This window comes from Sphaerodactylus townsendi, linkage group LG03 (genome assembly GCF_021028975.2).
Source record: "Sphaerodactylus townsendi isolate TG3544 linkage group LG03, MPM_Stown_v2.3, whole genome shotgun sequence".
NCBI lineage: Eukaryota > Metazoa > Chordata > Lepidosauria > Squamata > Sphaerodactylidae > Sphaerodactylus > Sphaerodactylus townsendi.
This window is the reverse complement of record NC_059427.1, coordinates 55,889,904-55,908,899: the sequence shown is the minus strand read 5'-3', so window position 1 is coordinate 55,908,899 and position 18,996 is coordinate 55,889,904. Positions and strand designations below refer to the sequence as shown.

General features: G+C 40.2%; 1 protein-coding gene across 5 annotated transcripts in view; it reads left to right on the top strand.

Moving 5' to 3' along the window:
• Positions 1–18,996, top strand: part of CACNA2D3 (calcium voltage-gated channel auxiliary subunit alpha2delta 3) — a 707,732-nt gene that overhangs the window by 345,586 nt on the left and 343,150 nt on the right. For all 5 annotated transcript variants that reach the window (XM_048490851.1, XM_048490852.1, XM_048490850.1 and 2 more), the window contains exons 10-11: positions 12,421–12,510; positions 16,357–16,470. In XM_048490851.1, coding sequence (XP_048346808.1) covers positions 12,421–12,510; positions 16,357–16,470 — 204 coding nt within the window. The remainder of the gene's footprint in view (positions 1–12,420; positions 12,511–16,356; positions 16,471–18,996) is intronic.

Below are 18,996 nucleotides of genomic sequence, written 5' to 3'. Positions count from 1 at the left end.
TCCCTCTGACTGACTGGCAAGAGCTAAAACAGGGGATTGCTGGGTAAAGAGGGAAACTGCCTTTTGGAAAATGTCTTAAAGGAACAGGGGCTAACTGAAATTGCCTCCCTTAGAAGACTTTACAATGGACTAAAACCTGGGGAAACAGAAGCTTAATGAGGAAATAACAAAAGGCTCTGTGGGGGCATGAAAGATCTTTCCCCCTAAACTGCATGCAAGATGTTTCCTATCTGGCTGTGCGGAATGCAGAGCTCCGGAGACATCTTATTTTTCCTGCCAGACCAGTTTGCTCTCTAGTGCAGTAAGAAAAAAACTCAGTCCACAGAGGGCAGGTCAACTCAGTGCTTCTCAATGGGAGGTAGGTGAGTCTTCCAAGCAGCTAAGATTATCATAATTGTTTCTGTGTAGCTATGGAGATAGCTCATTTAATTTTTTTAAAAGGGGGAAACTATATATTGCTAGAATTATCAGGAGGAACTGGGTACAACTATGTACTTTTGGGGCTGAAAAAGTACCCAGGGTCAGAGTCTGCAGAGCAAACATACCTGGGCAACCTTCAGCAAATGGAGGCAGGGAGAATCCCTTCAGCAACACACAAAATGTTAGACACAAGCTGAAGTTGAAACTGACCAAAGAGCAAAATGGTCGGGTCCGAAACAGCCTCTTTTCCGCTATGAAGCCTTTGCTGTCTGGAAAGCACACTAAAAATCGCCTCTTTTTAAGATGTCCCAATGACATCTTATTTTGAGTGTGCAGAGTGAAAAGAGGCAGTCACCTCTTTCTAAGATGTCCCACAGAAATCTTTCTTGTGCTGTGTGGAACAGACCAGAGTATCTTCACCTTAAAGTGACATTCAAGATGAAACTAAAACTGATTAATTCAAGATGAAACTGACAAAGTTGATACAGCTGACCTGTATCTGTGTCTGAACATCCCATCAATAATGCAATATGACAAAAAATAAAATAAATTCAATTCATCTTGAAAACAGAGGACAAGGGACAGGAGAAAATGGCTGAAATAGATCCTGGGCCCTTACTCCAGGGCATAGAAAAGGGCCAGGTGTTCAGTGGGGCAAAGAAACAAGACTGTTTCAACATGATTGCAAGTTTAAGGGAGGCTGGCTTGCAAATGAACTGAAAGAACCTCCACATTGTAGTATAAGTGCTCGAGAAAACATTGGGAAAAAAATGAAGTGAGGGGTGGCATGCAAGGGAGGGAAGGGGCCCAGCATCTGGACATGGCCCACCCAACCTAGTGGAGGGAAGGGAGGGGAGGGAGAGGGCCCGGCATCTGGACCTGGCTCACCCACCGTAACAGAGATAGGGGAGGGGAGGGGAGGGAGGGGTGCGGTGGTATGCAAGGGAAGGGGTGGGAGTGAGGGGTGGCATACAAAGGAGGGGAGGGAAGAGGAGGTGGAAAATGAACTTTCAGTTCATTTCCAGTACCAAATGGAGGGAGGGGGAAAATGTGGAATTAAATAGCATTTGATGGCAAAATATACTGTAAACTACTCATGCAGAAAAGGCCTAAGTGAAAATGCAGGGGAAATTATTCTATTACATAAAAGTATCAGAATGCAATGCTTTTTTTTGTTAAAAAGTGATAGAACTCTTATACAAGACTGTGCCAATTTCAACCGATTCCCCCTTCCCTTTGCAGATGTAGTGTGGTTTAATGGTCCCTGATGGTCCCCCCTCTCTCTATCTGAGTGGGATGGGCAGGGTATGAGGATCAGGACTTGGGAGAGCCTCTAAAAACATGCAAGTACTCAGTACCTCTCTCTCTCCCCCCCCCCTCTCTCTGGCTGTTTCTACATGGTCCAAATATCCTGGATTGAGTTAGAGAAATATCCTGGTCTGGCCCAGAAGTTTGCATGGTTCCCTGGTCTAAAGTGGGTTTGCCGCACGATATTTCCCCCATCCTGGGATTTTAAAAAATCACCATCTGTTTCAAACACACACACACACACAAAATGTCTGAAATCCTGACATAGGAAACCAGCAGTGTTTGCTGTCTTCTGAGTTAGGAGGGGGAAGTGGAATGGAGTTGAAGTGGAATGGAGTTGAAGGTGCTTCAGAGGAGACGCTGTTTATATGACTCTAGATGTTTTATAATTGCCTCTCATTTTCTTTGATGCCAGCTTCTGAAAGTACTCTGCAGAGGGCACTGGTTATTAGTAGGTTTATCCCTGAAGCAGCAAGGAGGACAGAGTTCAGAGAAGCTTCTGAGCCAAATTCTTCTTTATTTATCTTTTTGTTGTGGCAGCAAGAAAGGGTAAGGGAGATATTTTAAAATATACCTTTGCAGTCTCTTCTCTTTTTTCCTTTGATATTCCCTTTTGTGGAGTATGTATTAACTATATACCTTGATATGTTGTTCAGTAAAAATGGACAGACTTACTGTGATAATAATGGCTACTGATGTTGATCTTTTTATCTGTCAGTTTTATCCCTCTGCTTCTTATGCCACCTTAAGTGTTCCCAGAGAATAATAATTTTTAAAAGACACATAATTCAGAATCAAAGTATCTATAAGAAGAAGAGAAATTAGAATATTAAAACATTACACAAAATTTAGATAGCACTGAAACCACTTTGAAAGAAATTTAAGTTAGCTGTAGCTAATATTTGCCATTGGTTTAAGTAGACAAAAGAATGACCAATGCTAGCTGTATTGAGGCTCTAGGTAGGATGTAATCCTAATATCTGCTTGGAGTTGAATTCTGTGAGAGCCTTGTTTTGAAAGAAAAGACTCATTTTTTCAGGAACTAGCTTTGTCACTGAGCAGAAAGGAATAGGAAGTTTCAAACCAATAAATACAACCTTTTCTATAGAAACATCTCTATGTAATGTGACTCAGTCTGTCCTAAAACTAATTTGCATCAGCAATTAAAGGTTTAGGATGTGGCATATTTAATTCCCTCTGGCTCCATGTTGCAGTCCATGTGACATTGAAGTTTAGGGTTGAAGTACTTTTATTTTGATGTTACTGGAAAATAGCAGACTGTATTCCTAGTTCTACCATTTGCTTGTTGATCGATATTATTTTTGACAGACTGAATGTGATGCTTTTGCCAAATGGCATTAAACAATGGCAAATTGACAGCTTGCATAATTCCATTTTAGTCTATTATGTTCTTATTAATTAGCATTTAGTACCACAATAATTAAGTTGATATGGGAGGGATATAAATTTAATAAAATAAAAATTGAGTAGACCAGAGAAACACCATCTTGTAGGGGGGGAAATGACTTAAATTGTCTTAAGTTTTGGCATCTTTTAGGAAAGAAATTAGTGCAAAGACCACATGATTTTTAGTTTACTTTACCATGCATGTAATGTTTATTATGGAATAATAAATGGCATGAGACAAATAGAAGGACACACATCTGTACACATACTCAAACCATCACACTCACTCATGCTGGGGTTTGCCAGATGTCCAATATGAGTTCTTGGGAGAAAAAATAGCCTTTTGCATTGTGATTTCTGAAGAATTTGGAGGAAGTCAATGGCTGTGATGAAAAGCAAACAAAAGCCATTTTCAGTCACTTAAATGTATGGAGAAAACATACTCGATAACTTGTTTGAGGAGAATGTGCTCCATGTGTTCCTCCCAACATGTGGGGTCATCATTTTGTCTGAAAGGTACAACACAAATATTTTCAACCTTGATAAATATGTACTAGAACCATGATTTTTCAAGTTTTTGGTTTGCATGTAGTGAAGCTAAAAATACATGTATTGCCCTTTTCAGACCCAATGATGGTTGCATATATTGGAAGGATCACATGTACTGAATTCCCCCCCATATGTTTGGTGAAGTGTAATAACTGAAGGGGGTTAAAGTTCTATATGACCAGTTCACCATTACATTACCCAAGAATATACAGAACTATTTTTTTACACAGTCCATCTAACACGGCAATTCAGACTTACTGATGCTCTCTAAGCAGGAAAAAAATTGCAAATCATTTAACCTGAGGTGGCTTATCAGGTTTTGAATTTGTGAGCAGTGCATATACTTTACCACTGAGCAACTGAAGGCAAAGAGCACAGCATCCCACTTTTCCCCAGAAAGAAAGCTCTAGTTCAATTGAACCAAAGTTTGTTAATGTGGAAGCAGCCTTGCTACATGAGAGGACAGAAGTTCAGAACAGAGCCATAGCTGCATTTTGTAAAAGAGCTGCACGTCATTTGGGTTGACATCTTCTGGCTAGAGGAAAATTGTAATTGCTGTGGGGGAAAATTCACCCACTGAGCGAGATGCAGTGTTCCTCTGTGTACCTAACATATGCAACTTGTTACCCCTCTGGGATGCATCCTATATACAGGTTTTCAATCCATGTGCATCCCACCCACCTATCATGAATATAAACATCTTGGAATCAAAATGCATTCCAATAATTATCTGAGTACAATCTGAATGACAGCAACACTCTTTTCTCAGTTTATAAGATGATTAAGAAAGAGAGCATTTGAGAAACATCTGAACTGAATGAAATGTTTTAATGAAATTTATAAGTGGCAAGTTTAGTGTCAGATATGACAGGGAGTTGTTGAAATATTTGATATGTTTATATGGACAGCAAGTACTAGAACACACTTTGGGGAAAAACAGGCCACCTAGTCCCATAAAGTATGGTTTCTGTTTTAATTTTGAACACTGTTGTAGAATACACACACACACATACATATCTGATTATGAAATGGATGCAATTTATATAATATCAATATGTTTCCAATGGAGATTAAATACCACAGTAACTTCATATGGAGCCAATTTCTATTTCATTGTTGTTATGCTGACATCTTATTCCTATTTGAAGTTGATCGGCATATTGGAAAAAAGTGCAGACATTACTGTATTAGGAAGGTGTCCTATATATATATATGCTTTGTGCCACATTCTACATGCACTGGAGGGTGGATCATATACAAAAACATTTATCTGTTATGCATGGGTATATTTGGAAGGATGCTTTTATGTGAAAAATTAGACAAATATTGGGGTTATTACCTCTAAATTATAATGTGCACTGATAGATGTAAACATTGATTCCCAGAATTGAAGAATGTGAATTTGCATCCTATATGCACAGGATGTGGGAGGATTCAAAGGGCCTTACTCCTAGAAAAGACTTCTTAGGATTGGAGACTTTGTGTCCTGTTTCAAGTCTCCATTGTCAGTTTGAAAGTTTTCATGGAGCCTATGCGGAGTCTATGCATGTATATGTATGTGCTTTCTTCATGTGATCAGAAACCCTAGGTTCAAGATAGACTTTTAAATCAATATGTGAAGGTTGGGGACAGAATTCATAATCCTGCTTTTCCCCTCCCATGCCTTCACTGGAAGGGGCCAATGTTAATTCATGTTGCAATTATTTGCTAGATAAATATTTAAAATAAATGTGTGCTCCTACGCAAGGGCAAAATAATTTATGCATTCAATTATCTTTTTTAAAAAAGTATTTGTATAGTACCTGTCTGGTTTATAGTCTGTTATAAAATTGGGCTTGCCTTTCAATGTACCAATTTGTAAAATGCTCTTTTTTTCTCTCTCCTTTGCAAAGTGGGAAATAGTTCAGACAGTATTTTATCATTGTCTGTACTTTCTCTGCCAAATTACAAACATGTGCAATTGCCGACTTTCATACCAATTTTTTGGGGGCCAAGAAGTTTTCATGTTTGAGAAACTCCATATTACCGTTTGCCTACCTCTTAGGAATTAGATGACTATCTGATTTAATGTAACTACAGATTTAAAGTAACAGTATCACAATTTGCATTTTTCTTTATATATAAAAATATAGATGGAGAATGAAGTGGGGGAAGGGCAGCAGCTTATTGTACAAGAATCTCAGAAGAAACTTCAGTGCTTGAGACTGAATGAAAATGTATGCTCTGGGGTGAAGGGGAAGAGAAGAGTATTCTACAAGGAAGGGCAGATGAGTTATAGGATGTTAACAAAGAGAAATGATGGATAAAGGAAGTGATGGAAAATACCCTGCAAAGCAGAGATCTTAGGAGATAGTGAACGGTGGAGTAATGGAGTTGAAGATGCACGAAGAAAGTACTTCAGAAGGGGCTTGGAGGGAAAACAAGCTCTGAAAGGCAGAAAAGTTTGGAGGACTTGGGCCCCTTCCGCACACACAAAATAATGCATTTTCAAACCACTTTCACAACTGTTTGCACGTGGATTTTGCTATTCAATTCAATTCCAAAGCCTTTATTGACATTATAAATTACAGAGAATGGCCCTTTCCGCATGGGCCTCCGGGCGCCCTCACACCGGCAGGAATTCTGCCGGTGGAAGGGTGGGGGCCATTTCAGCAGTGCTGCCTGTGCGAACGGCTCCCTGGGGACGGCGTTTTTGCTGTCACCAGGGTGCTGTTTTTGGTCCGTGCAGAAAGGGCCTTAGTAAAAAGGGGCATTTATCTACTAACTGAGACATTAAAACATTAAAATACATTAAAACAACGTTGAACATTCACAACCACGCCTTGTAAACTGCACACATAAAATAATTTAGCTGTCACTACTATGTAGGCAATGATTGTGCCTGGCCAAATAGTGCCTCAAAAAACTTGCAACATTCTCACATATGAAATCACAGGAACCGTTGAGTAGAAAATTCATAAAAGATGGTAGCCTGACAGCATTTGAGCTCTCTATCAATGGACAGATATACATAGAGCGTAGCGACTCATATATTGGACATTCCAATAGTACATGTTGAACAGTCTCAACAACGGCCATATTGCATTGACATAACCTGTTCTCATATGGAGTGTTATTATACCTGCCAAGAGTCATAGCATTAGGCAGAGCATTAAAACGAGCCAAAGTGTACGCTCTGCGTTGTTTGGGATTTCACAGGATGTACAGATAGTTGGCACATTGATCTGATCGGACAATTCCCAAGGCCTGTGGAGAGCAGCTTCCCGCCCCCTCCTGCAACATTTCCAGTTTCTCTTGTTCAACTAAAACAGATTTAATTTCGTTATGAATTCTGATGGCAGACATAGTTTGGAACTGGTCAGCTGTTAGGCCCATGTTGTTAAGTTTCTTATCTATGTCAGCCAACCATTTCACAGATGCAGATTCTGATAAGAGTTGATGTATAAAGCTACTGGGTCAGGGCTCAAAATGAATTTGGGTCCAGATTTTGCTATTCCGCACAGCTTCAAAGAGCACTAAAAGCAGTTTGAAAGTGCATTATTCTGCATGTGCGGAATGAGCCTTGGAGTGGTCAAGGAGGCCAATGCTATTTTGGCCAATGTGATTTTGGACTGTATCAATAGGAGGAAAATAGGAAAGCCAATGTGATTTTGGGCTGTATCAATAGGAGTATAGTGTCAAGATCAAGGGATGTAATTGGACCGCTCTATTCTGCATTGGTTAGACCTCATCTGGAATATTGTGTACAGTTCAAGAAGGATATTGACAAACTGGAATGGGTTCAGAGAAGGGAAACAAAAATTGGTAAAAGGTCTATAGTCCATGCCCTACGAAGAGAGGCTTAGGGAGCAGCAGTGGCGTAGTGGTTAAGAGCAGGTGCATTCTAATGTGGAGGAACCGGGTTTGATTCCCCGGTCTGCCACCTGAGCTGTGGAGGCTTATCTGGGGAATTCAGATTAGCCTGTGCACTCCAACACATGCCAGCTGGGTGACCTTGGGCTAGTCACAGTTCTTCTGAGCTCTCTCAGCCCCACCCACCTCACAGGGTGCTTGTTGTGAGGGGGAAAGGGAAAGGAGATTGTAAGCCCCTTTGAGTCTCCTACAGGAGAGAAAGGGAGGATATAATTCCAAACTCTTTTTCTCTTCTTCTTCTAGTCTGGTGAAGTATAGGTTAAGCGGGGACATGATAGCTATAAGAACATAAGAATGAGCCTGCTGGATGAGACCAGAGTCCATCTAGTCCAGCACTCTGCTACTCGCAGTGGCCCACCAGGTGCCTTTGGGAGCTCACTTGCAGGATGTGAAAGCAATGGCCTTCTGCTGCTGCTGCTCCCGAGCACCTGGTCTGCTAAGGCATTTGCAATCTCAGATCAAAGAAATATGTTGAAATATTTGAAGGAATGCCATGTTGAAGATGGAGCAAGCTTGTTTTCTGCTGCCTCAGAAACTAGGACACGGAATAATGGATTCAAGTTGCAGGAAAAGAGATTCCACCTAAACATTAGGAAGAACTTCTTGACTGTCAGGGCTGTTTAACAGTGGAATTCACTGCCTCAGAGAGTTGTGGAGTCTCCTTCTTGGTTTTTAAACAAAAGTTGGATTAACATATGTCGGGAGTGCTTTGATTGTGTGTTCCTGCATTACAGGTGGTTGGACTTAATGGCCTTTTTGGTCTCTTCCAATTCTATGATTCTATAGGAGGAGCCTCAGAGAACTACATACAGAACCTAGAGGAGGGAACTTATCCTGTCCTGTGACTGCAGTATTGTGACCTAGGGTCAAAAAGCTGTGGAGGTTGTACCAAATTTCCCTGAAATAACCAAACAGTTCTTTGGTTATTGGATTCTTCTATGAACCAGAATGGTGAAAATAGGCAACATTTTAGTAAAAAGAGGTTTTTTCTTTAATTAACTATGTTCAATATAAAAGGACTTGGCAAGTATCTTATACCTGTTTTATTTCAGATAGCTGATAGTTGATGACAATGTGTGTCTCTAAGGGACATTTCTGTTCCATGACATAAAGTCAAATAAAATTTTACTCTGTGCTCACATTCATTTCATTCAATGACCTTAAGAAATCCTGACAGACAAAAATGGCAAGTACTCTGAAGGTAATTAAATTACATCTGAAATCACCTGATTTACTACTTGTTAAGAATCTAGTCTTCAACAGACAGCTTCCTGGCTGTCTGATTATGATTAAAATAGACTTTTAAAACATGGTATGCTATAGAGCAAGTGGAACAATAGTTTAATAGGACCAACCAGTTTGAGTACTCTCTGTAGTCATTCTAGTTATTTTTATACTATTTTGAAAAGTCAAAGGATTACAGGTACTAGAACACACTGGTGACAACATGAATTTGTTTCTCATTGGTCCATTCAGGTTTTTCCCTCACTTTAGACTGGCCACTAGATTTTTTTAAAATGCACTCTGCATTATAAGAAAGAAAGAAAGAAAGAAAGAAAGAAAGAAAGAAAGAAAGAAAGAAAGAAAGAAAGAAAGAAAGAAAGAAAGAAAGAAAGAAAGAAAGAAAGAAATGAAACTCATAACTTGCAAACTACTTTTCTTTGAATTTGTACAATCTTACTGATAGCATGTTTTTGTGGTGTTCTCACACAGTGTGAGAATAGTGCTTTAGGGATAGCAGGTGGGCAAAGGGTGAAAATAAAGCCCCTCTTCCAAGATGTGCAATAATTGATATACATCATTTCAAAGGAGCTGACAGCAGAAGGCCGAACGTTTTCAACATGGAATAATCTATCTTTACTTTTCCTGCATTATGTCCATCATTACAGCCATCTGTATCAGCGCTGATTAAAGCGTTTTCAATTAATGAGAAGAAAAAGTTTGAAATAAGCCACTACCTGAAATGAAAATACTTCAGTTGCTTATATAACCCCAGACAAAGAGATTGCCACTGCAATGCGATGCAGAATTACTCAAGTCTAAAACCATTCTTTTTCTTATTTTGTATTTCTTAATACCCTGGGTTAAATATTTTAATTTCTGCCTATACTTTGCCATTATGAACCTGCCATTTTTCTAATCAGACATCGAGATATAATTGCCTTGATTTTCTTAAATTTGCATAATATTACTATTATTCTGTATGTGTTCAAGGTGGCTGCACACACAGAATGTTACAGGTAATGCTAACTGGAAGTGAAAACCAAGCATGGTATTGCATATCAAAATTGATAGCAGAGAATTGCAAGTACATAAATGTATGCAAAATAATGAAGACACTTCGGAATCCTTATTACCCTCTTTCTGTCATCTCTCTTTTCAAAGTGAAAGAAGCTGCCGTTTCAGGTTCTATACCTGGCTTACAGAATGTCTCCCAATCTGCCAGATTGACTTTCAAAACAGTAGTATGAGATATGCTGACAAAGTAGTGTTATCCATCCATAATCTTTTCAGGGATATTGAGAATCTAGATAGAGTTCCGTTTTGTTCAGCGATAGTGGAACTCAGCTGGGTGGCAGTCACTTTCTGAAGAACCATCTTACCGCTAAGGTGCGCAAGCCACAGTACCCCACTCCAGGGCATCCTAACCCATGGCTTGCTCCACCCCAAACCTCTTCAGGAGGAACCACCAAAGAGGGTTAGTGCTGCCTTTCCGTCACCAACAGATCACAGATCCTTGTCACAGCTTTTTGGAGCTCTCTCAGCCCCACCTATGTCACAGGGTGTTTGTTGTGAGGGGGGAAGGGCAAGGAGATTGTAAGCCCCTTTGAGTCTCCTACAGGAGAGAAAGGGAGGACATAAATCCAAACTCTTCTTCTTCTTCTTCTAAATTGTGTGAATCCTTTCTTTTGTAAATAGCAAGGAAAATTCTTCCTGAAGAAAATTTAGATATCTAACTTGTTCAAGACATTATTGTATGTAATTTCCTTTGATGGTAATTCAGTTCATGGCCCTTTATTTAACAGTGTGTCAGTTTTTTGTCTTATAAACAATACAGACTATGTTTTCTAATAATATTTTCTCTTCAAATTGTTCATCTTGTTTATGTGTTTTTTAATAGACTGTAGCATATCTGGCAATTTTCAGCCATTAAAATCTAGTAGCTGTAGGTGACAAAATGTGTATAGGACAAATATCATCTTGCCAAACCTTCTTGGCAAATTCCATAATTTTTCTGCGGGCTGATATTTTAGAATGTCCTAGATAAATAATTTGTCAATTCCTTACCAGACATGCAATGGGCTAGAAGAACTAAGGTTGTTCAGACACATACATCTTCATCTAACACTTTATTAACACAGAATTACCACTGTATTACTTGTGTAATATTTTACAAACAATTCAATCTGGGGGGCGGGGGGTGAAGCACATCCCGGAAGTGGTGCAAGCCCATCCCAATGTGTTTGCCCACTCCACCAGCATAAGTGGAACCTACTGTGGTGGTAAGGGCAAATAGGTCAGCAAGCAGGCACTGCACAGCTCCTTGGTGCCTGACTTGGAAGAGGCTGCCTACCCTATAGCCAGGCCAGCATAACAGAGAATGCTGGTGCAACTAGGGGTGGGCTATGGGCGTTCCTGGGGCTTGAGCCAACTTTTGTCAGCTTCCACCAAACTTTCAGTCTGGGAATGCCCCCCTCCTGGCCACAGACTTACAACATCAGTAAGTGTGGCGTAACTTCCTTTTTTAATGGTTTTTTCCCCCAGGTGACTGGGTTGGTTGGTTGGCTTGTTTTTATGCCTTCCTGTGCTGCCTGAAACCCTTTTGGGGCCAGTGTGGCATCCCTGCCTGCCTTGCCCTTTAGACTGGCCTTTAAGAATCCAGTATATCTTTCCTTCAGATAATTTGTGTTGCTTTTTAAATTTTATATGTTTCATATTTTATATATATTTCAGGTTCTGACTCAATTATTGGATGCTTTTTTTACTTGGTGTGAATGGGGGAAAATCTTTTTGAGCAAAAACTGTTACAAATTTATTGGTTGAATTCAGCACAAGAATTGTGGGATGACTGTGAATGCAGCAAAATTTACTCATAGGATCTGTGTACAGCAATAACCAAAGGAGTTAGGAGACTGCATTGGGGAAGCAGAAGCAGGCAAAATCCATCTATGGAAGATGCAAAAAGGAGCAATTTTGCCTTCTTCCCCCCTCCCTTGTACAGCTTCCTGACTTGCATGTCTCAAAACTGCAGGAATCAACTTTCCCACAGATGGAAAAGACTGCTTGGAGAAGGGGAAAGCTGCAAAGAGTGGGCAACCATCATCAGATCTTCCACTGATGGACTGTGGGATTGAGCTCATTATTATGAAAGGATATGTGTAGTGTAGTGTTAAAAAGCTGGTAAACCCTAATCTGGAGAGCAGTGGCATCTTATCTGATGAACTAGATCTGTTTTCCCACTCCTACAGTCCTGCTGGATGACCTTTGGCTAGTCACCATTCATTCAGAACTCTCAGCCCCACCTACCTCATAAGGTGTCTGTTGTGGGGAAGGGAAGAGACAGGCATTCGTAAGCCACCTTGCATTTCCTTATAGGAAAGAAAGGCAGGGTATAAATCTAGACTCTTCTAAATTATGTTCAAGAATGTAAATTTTGATGTGTGAAAAATTAATTTGTGGCCCCCTCTCAGAATTTTTAAAAAGACATCTAATACTCCACTGGTAGAAAGTTGTCTGTGATAACTACAAACATAGTATAATTTTACAATGTTCACCAAAAAGACATTCCATGCTTGAAATTTCTTTTTTTTCCCCTTTCTCCAGCACTTCAGGGAGCACCTTGACAAACTTTTTGCAAAAGGGATTGGAATGCTGGATATAGCTTTAATTGAAGCTTTCAACATGCTAAGTGATGTAAGTTAATACCTTTTGTCTGATAAGTTTTTATGTTTTGCTTTATAGCATACAGGGTAAACAACCAGTTGGATCCTCTTAACCATGAATGGATGAATCTCTTCACTTTTCCTCTGTATCCTCCTTTGGCCTTTTTTCATGAGACCAAAATACTCTCTTGGATATGGAGGGAGGCTTTAAGGCAGAGTGGGAGAGCAGGGGGCGACAGAAAGGACAAATTATCAGGAATTTCCCCATCTCACTGGTTTTCAAACTTTCCCTCTGTTTCTGAAAGAGGCTGCATAGGAGGCCTGGTATGATTTCTTCCAGTTGCCCTCAAACTGTACTCTATGCAACATCCCACTCTGTTACCTAGGGCAGCTTTTCAAGGGACACAGGAAGATGCAGGGGAAGAGGAGAAAGGTGAGGGAACCGTAGTGTGAACTTGGCCCTTTCTGCACTGCAAATGTATAGAGGGTTGCAGTCGGGATAAAGTAACCCGCTTTCCTGTTTTTGCGTTTGCATGCATTTGTGCAGGCAGCGATTGGAGCCCATGGAAACAATGTGGGTTTTTGTCACGCCTTCACACGGAGGCACTTTTTATTTACCTCCCACTGATGCATAGCTACTCAGGCATGCCCAAATGAACCCCCCACAGCCATGCTGACTTCTCACATTACCACGCTATGACCCTTTGCACCTGCGTGGCTATGCAGATGTAAGTTGGGAAATTTTTTTAAAGGAAAGTGCAGCCGAATAGAGTTCCTCCTGCCTGGCTATTTGCTCACAAGTGGTTGCAACCCAGGATTTTTTAAAAGACTCGTAGATAGTGCAATTCTCGAAAAACTTGGTTTGGGGAAAATAATACAAGGCAGACTCGCTTTAGAAGCGGGATTTGTGTGAAGTTCCCCCCCCCAAACAATTTTTTACCATCTTTAACCCGTGTTTATTGGCCTGTGCTGAATGGGCCTTGATTTGTTCAAAGGATCCAACACACTGATTTTTAACTTTTCACAGTCACAGATTAGTGCTGCAATAGATGGTGCTATTTTTTTAAACAAGAATTTAACTACTTTTCACTTTATCCACAATATGTGGCAAATAGACATCTTTATTGAGAATTATAAGGTAGTACAGTCTCTTTCCTATACAAATGTGCTACTTAAATGTTAGTAGTCTACTGGGTATTACTTTCATGGGTTGTAACAATTAAACTCAATGAATTGTCTCATGCAATTACCTGTATTTCAGTTTCCCTCTTTACTTAGCTTGTTTAAAAGCTAGTGTTCGTAAGTGCTAATAATTTTGAAAGATGTATTTACAGCCAGGTCCCAATTCTTTCCAGCCTTCACTTAGGCTATTGCTGTAAGAATTAAGAAGTGCTTGTTTAGTAGTCAGCATCTATAGTATTATGTGACAACTACAATTATCTCCTTGGGTGATAAATGTGATCTTTGCAGTTATTATCTCTTTTAAAAGTCTTAACCAATTAAATAAATTTCTGTGACATTTCAAAAACTGTTACAGCCCCAGTTACAGTGAGGGGCGTCAATGGCTCTTTGGAGCTAGTGTGAGGTTGCACGAACAGGTTTGCCTACCCCGCCAGTGCATTTGGCAAATTTGGCATTTGTCAAATGTGCCAATGTGGGGAAACACTGACATCCATGGTGCCAGACCCAGAAGGGCAGCTGGTGTTCTGCCATGTGTTGGCATCCAATTGGGGGGGGCATTCCTTTGTGAGGAGCTGGATTTTTGGGCCATGGGTATTGCAGCCAGTGTCCCGGACTTATGCCACCCAAGTCCATTCAGCCTCATGGAGGCCTTTTGGCTAGTCTGGGAGGCTTGTTATTTTTCCCACTTCCCTACACTGGTTGAAAGCAGTGGGGCAGCACTGTACCAGCACTATGTCCTACCACTTCAAACTTGGGATGGGGCTGCCAATTACAACCAAGAATTCCAAATGTTAGTATGCATTGTAATGTTCACTTCTAAGTAATGAATCACTGAGTTAATTGTAGTTCATCATAAGGCTCTTATTATTATTGTTTTGTTTGATATCACAGCTGCCAGTTCTTTAGCTGGTTGTTGGCCTTTCATTACAATATGAGCCTCACCCAGAGGCCTAGGAAGTTGTAATATATCAGTATAGTATTTGTTCGGATCTCAGTACAGCTGCCTTCTGATTCGTGTGGATCCCAGCAGGACTGCTTCCTCCTCCTCCTCCTCCTTCCTCTTCTAAAGACTTTCTTCAGTCCTGCCATTCAATAACTAATAAAATGTTCTAGACACAAATGATGAGAAATTAAGGCAAATGCAGGCTTCTCAGAGGCGGAGAGGTTTTCACACTTGTGAAGCCTTCCCACGCCGCTGAGAAGTCTGTTTGGGAGCAATGGGGTGGTGTGGTCATGGTGCTGCTGTTAGCCATCTGAGGCTTAAATGGGGTTACCCAAAAGGTACATATCCCTTGTCCTGTAAACAATGCCAGTTTCCAGAAGTACTTTTTATTGATTACTCAGGGTTTTTATAGGAATATTGTGACATTAATACTTAGAATGCTATCTAAGTAATGAAAAATATTTCAGTAGTGTGAAATATATTATAAATAAAATTCAGAATGAACAGAGTACTGGGCAAACAATATATTCTCATATCTGGCACCAAACATTTAAAGAAATAGAACCAAAAGATTCCCATATACTTTCAAACAATTGGGTACTTACTGTGCAGTGAAGTAGGTATAGATTTTTATGAGGGGGGGTTGGGGGCATGGCCAGCAGCCGGCAGTCCCTTCTGCCCTCCGCTCTGGGCAGAGGTGTTGCTAGGGAAAATGGATCCCAGTGCAAAATCTGAGTTTTGCGACCCCCCCCCCCCCTGGGAGGCTGCTGTGATGCTGGAAACCACCCCCAAACAGCATTTTTCAATGGTGTTTAAACTAGGGATTCCAGATTCTTCTTTTAAATCCACTTTAAAGGGAGAATCTGGGGTGCCCAGTTAGAACAACATTGAAAGTGATGCTGTTTTGGGGTGGGTTCTCCCCCATCCTGAAACAGCATCACTTCCAATGTTTAAACTGGAAACCTCACATTCTCCCTTTAAGTCCATGCTGAAGGGGGTGGATTTAAAAGGATAATCTGGGGAAATTTGGAGGGTGCCTGCTGTCAGGGGTGCAATTGTTAAGCTAGCAGCACCAAAATCTTTAGGAGATTTTCCTGATGATACCACCCAGGTTTGGTGAAGTTTGATTCAGGGAGTCCAAAGTTATGGACCCTCAAAAGTGTACCCACATCTTCTATTAGCTCCCATTGGAAACAATGGGGGATGGGGCACCCCCTTTGGGAGTCCATAACTTTGGACCCCCTGAACCAAACCTCACCAAATCTGGGTGGTATCAGGAGAGTCTCCCAACAAATCCCTAAAAATTTGGTGCTGCTAGCCTAAAAACTGTGCCCCCTGCAGGCCAAAAACCGAAAAAACACACACACAAAAACAAACGGGAGGTAGAGCTTTGGACGTGTAATGGGGAGGGGGTTTGAACCCGAGAACCCCCCCTTACATACGTACTTGTTACTGTGCCTCACAATCTAAATGGGAAAGAATACTTCTTGTTTCATACATACAGTTGATTGACTGGGAAGCCCAACAGGTGCAGTATTAGTTCGATTACTGTTTATCTGTACCTCCCCTCAGTGGTTGATTGTACCTCCCCTCAGTACTTTGATTGAGTACTTGAAGGAAGCCATATATGATAAAAGAAAAGAGTATTAAAACAATTTTTTCCTAAATCAATGTGTTCAGCAGTAGCATTATTGTATAGATCTCACAACTCAAGTAACTTTCTCTTTCTCCCCCCACCCCCCTACTTTCTAGTTCAATCACACAGGACAAGGGAGTATTTGCAGTCAAGCCATAATGTTGATTACAGATGGTGCTGTGGACACTTATGACGCAACATTTGCCAAGTATAACTGGCCAGATAGGAAGGTGAGTAGATATCTCATAAAATATACCTTTAAAAAGTACAAAAATTGATATTTCTCTGATGGCAAAAATTATGCTGATAAAGATGTATTGCAGCGACACTCCTTGACTTATCTGGGGCTATCTTTGTGACTATGGGGATGGGTAGGAAGAAAAGGTAAGGGATTTCCCCTTCTGATTCTCAGTGGGCTGACCAATGTGTTTTTCAGCTCTGCTACAGCTTAGGTGGCCAATCTGTCACCTGGAGCTAGTAAATGGAGTGTGGAGATTCCTGGAGATGTCTGCAGCTGGTGTGATTTACTCTTGTCTTTTTTCTGAAGAGCTATAGCAGGGAATAGTTGGCTCTGTATTTCTCTAATGGAAGTGACTAAGCTGATAGAGAAGTATTCTAGAACAAACCTTGGAATGGTTAAACAAATTTTCTGGGACTGTGTACATCCTGATTTTTATGATGTCAGAATAGCTTATCTCTGGCTTTAGGAAGCAAGACATCTTTGAATTGTGGGATAAATAGTTGCACAGTTGTACTGAATAGGAGATGATACTTTGCTAGCTTATGAGATCATCACATTAATGAAATAGTTTATCAATTGAAAAACAAATCAAAAAATATAAAGAATTCAGATTTGGAATGCCCCAAACTGGGAACTGTTTCAAACAAAAGTAGCTGAAGTTGATTGTGCTATTTCCTTGTTTACAAATTATATGTCTTTGTCAACCATTCTTCTGAGAACACCGAATATTAAAGCTTTCTGCTATGTTTTCAATCTGTGTACAGATAATATCAGCTATTTTTAAAAGACCATAGTACATTGCTGCATTAGTGAAATAGGAGAGTGCCAGATTTTCCTCAAGACTGTTTCATGTTGGAAGTGGGCAGCACATTTTCAACCCCATCCCTGGCAGCTGCACTGGGTAGTAGCCATTCATATGCAAAGTAGATTGACTACAACTATGGCCCTTTCAGCACAGCACAAATAAAACATTTTGAGGATGTTAAAAGAAGCATTTGGGAGAAGAACTCCACACAGTTCACGGCCACCATTTTTTCTCACTTGTGATTCTCCCTGCCGCCTGCCATTTGATTAATGTTTCCCTTGGAGGTTTCCTCTGCTTGCAACCCATAGACATGCAATTTCACTGGATAAAGTACATGAATAAAGTTAATTTGGACTGGCGATACCATGCACACGTCATTTTTCCTCTCTTTTTTTTGAAAGAGGTGTCTTTGAAGCTATGATTCAAAATATGTGCATATTGCCGATTCTCATATCATGTTGTCATAGCTTCGAAGACACCTCCCTCGAAACAAAAAAGAAAAGGAAAAACAATATCTGCACAGGATCACCAGTCCAAACTAACTTTATTCATGTACTTTATACAGTGGAATTGTGGGCAGATGTGCTGCATGCACAGGAAACCTCCAAGGAAAACCTTCACCAAATGGTGGGTGGCACGAATCACAAGCAGGAGAAAATAGTGGGTGCCAGCTGCAGCGAAAATAAAAGTAAGGCCTAGTGGTGGGGGGAGGCGGGAAAAAGAACTGCTTTCCCTGGCAATGCTTTTTAAAATCTGTGCTATGCAGACAAAAAAAGAGTTCTTTTTAAAATGTCTGCAAGATGTTTTATTTGTGCTGTGCATAAAGAGTTGACAAATTGCTTCAGAGATGACTGCTTTCTTCATGTTTCCTTCAGAAGTATTCTTCTGATAGCTTTTACAGTAAGCAATAAGCACCTTGAGAACTGAGAGCATTTTATTGACATCATTTATATCAGTAATTCTTTAAAAAATCCATAAAATTTTCTTCTGCATTTTAAAGGTGTTCTAATTGCTTGCTAGTACTTTTGTGTAAAAAAGCAGGGTTTCTTTTTTGTTTCTTGGGGCGCAGCTCAGTCACAGTTCAGCACCACGTTGAATTGTGTTGTGTCTACCATAAAACATTCTCATTGACGTTTCTAGACAAACTGTGGAATAATTGGTTTATGAATTGCAACACAGAATTTGATTTCATGGTGATTGCTAGGTCCTTTGAAAGATGGACTAGGTCTTGTTAAATTAAAATGAATAAATTGGCATATGCTATCAGGGATGACTGTGAATTAATTTCTTTTGATGTTTTAATTTTTTAAAAAACCTTTCTTTACCTCGTATTGATGCAAAACAGAATATGGGACATGACAGAAAGAAGCCTCATTGTTAGCATTTGCACATGCCTGTATAGGAGAGATTTTTTCCTTCCTGTGATTGTACCTTACCTTTGAAACACTCTTCCTCTTCAGGTTCAACTAACACTTGGTTGATCCTTAGGTGCCAGGCTGAAACGTTTCACTTTACCCAAGATTTAACTGGATTACATCTTTCTTAATTACAATTGCATTTTGCTGCCAATTAAACAAATGTTTAAATTCTTACAAATAAAGACAAAAATACAAACATTTCCAGTGCTATCTCATCCAAAGGACATACAGCTTGGATACCTTGCAGTGAGAGTGAAGCCACATTTGAGGAAGTCAGGTTCCCCAGGTTCTC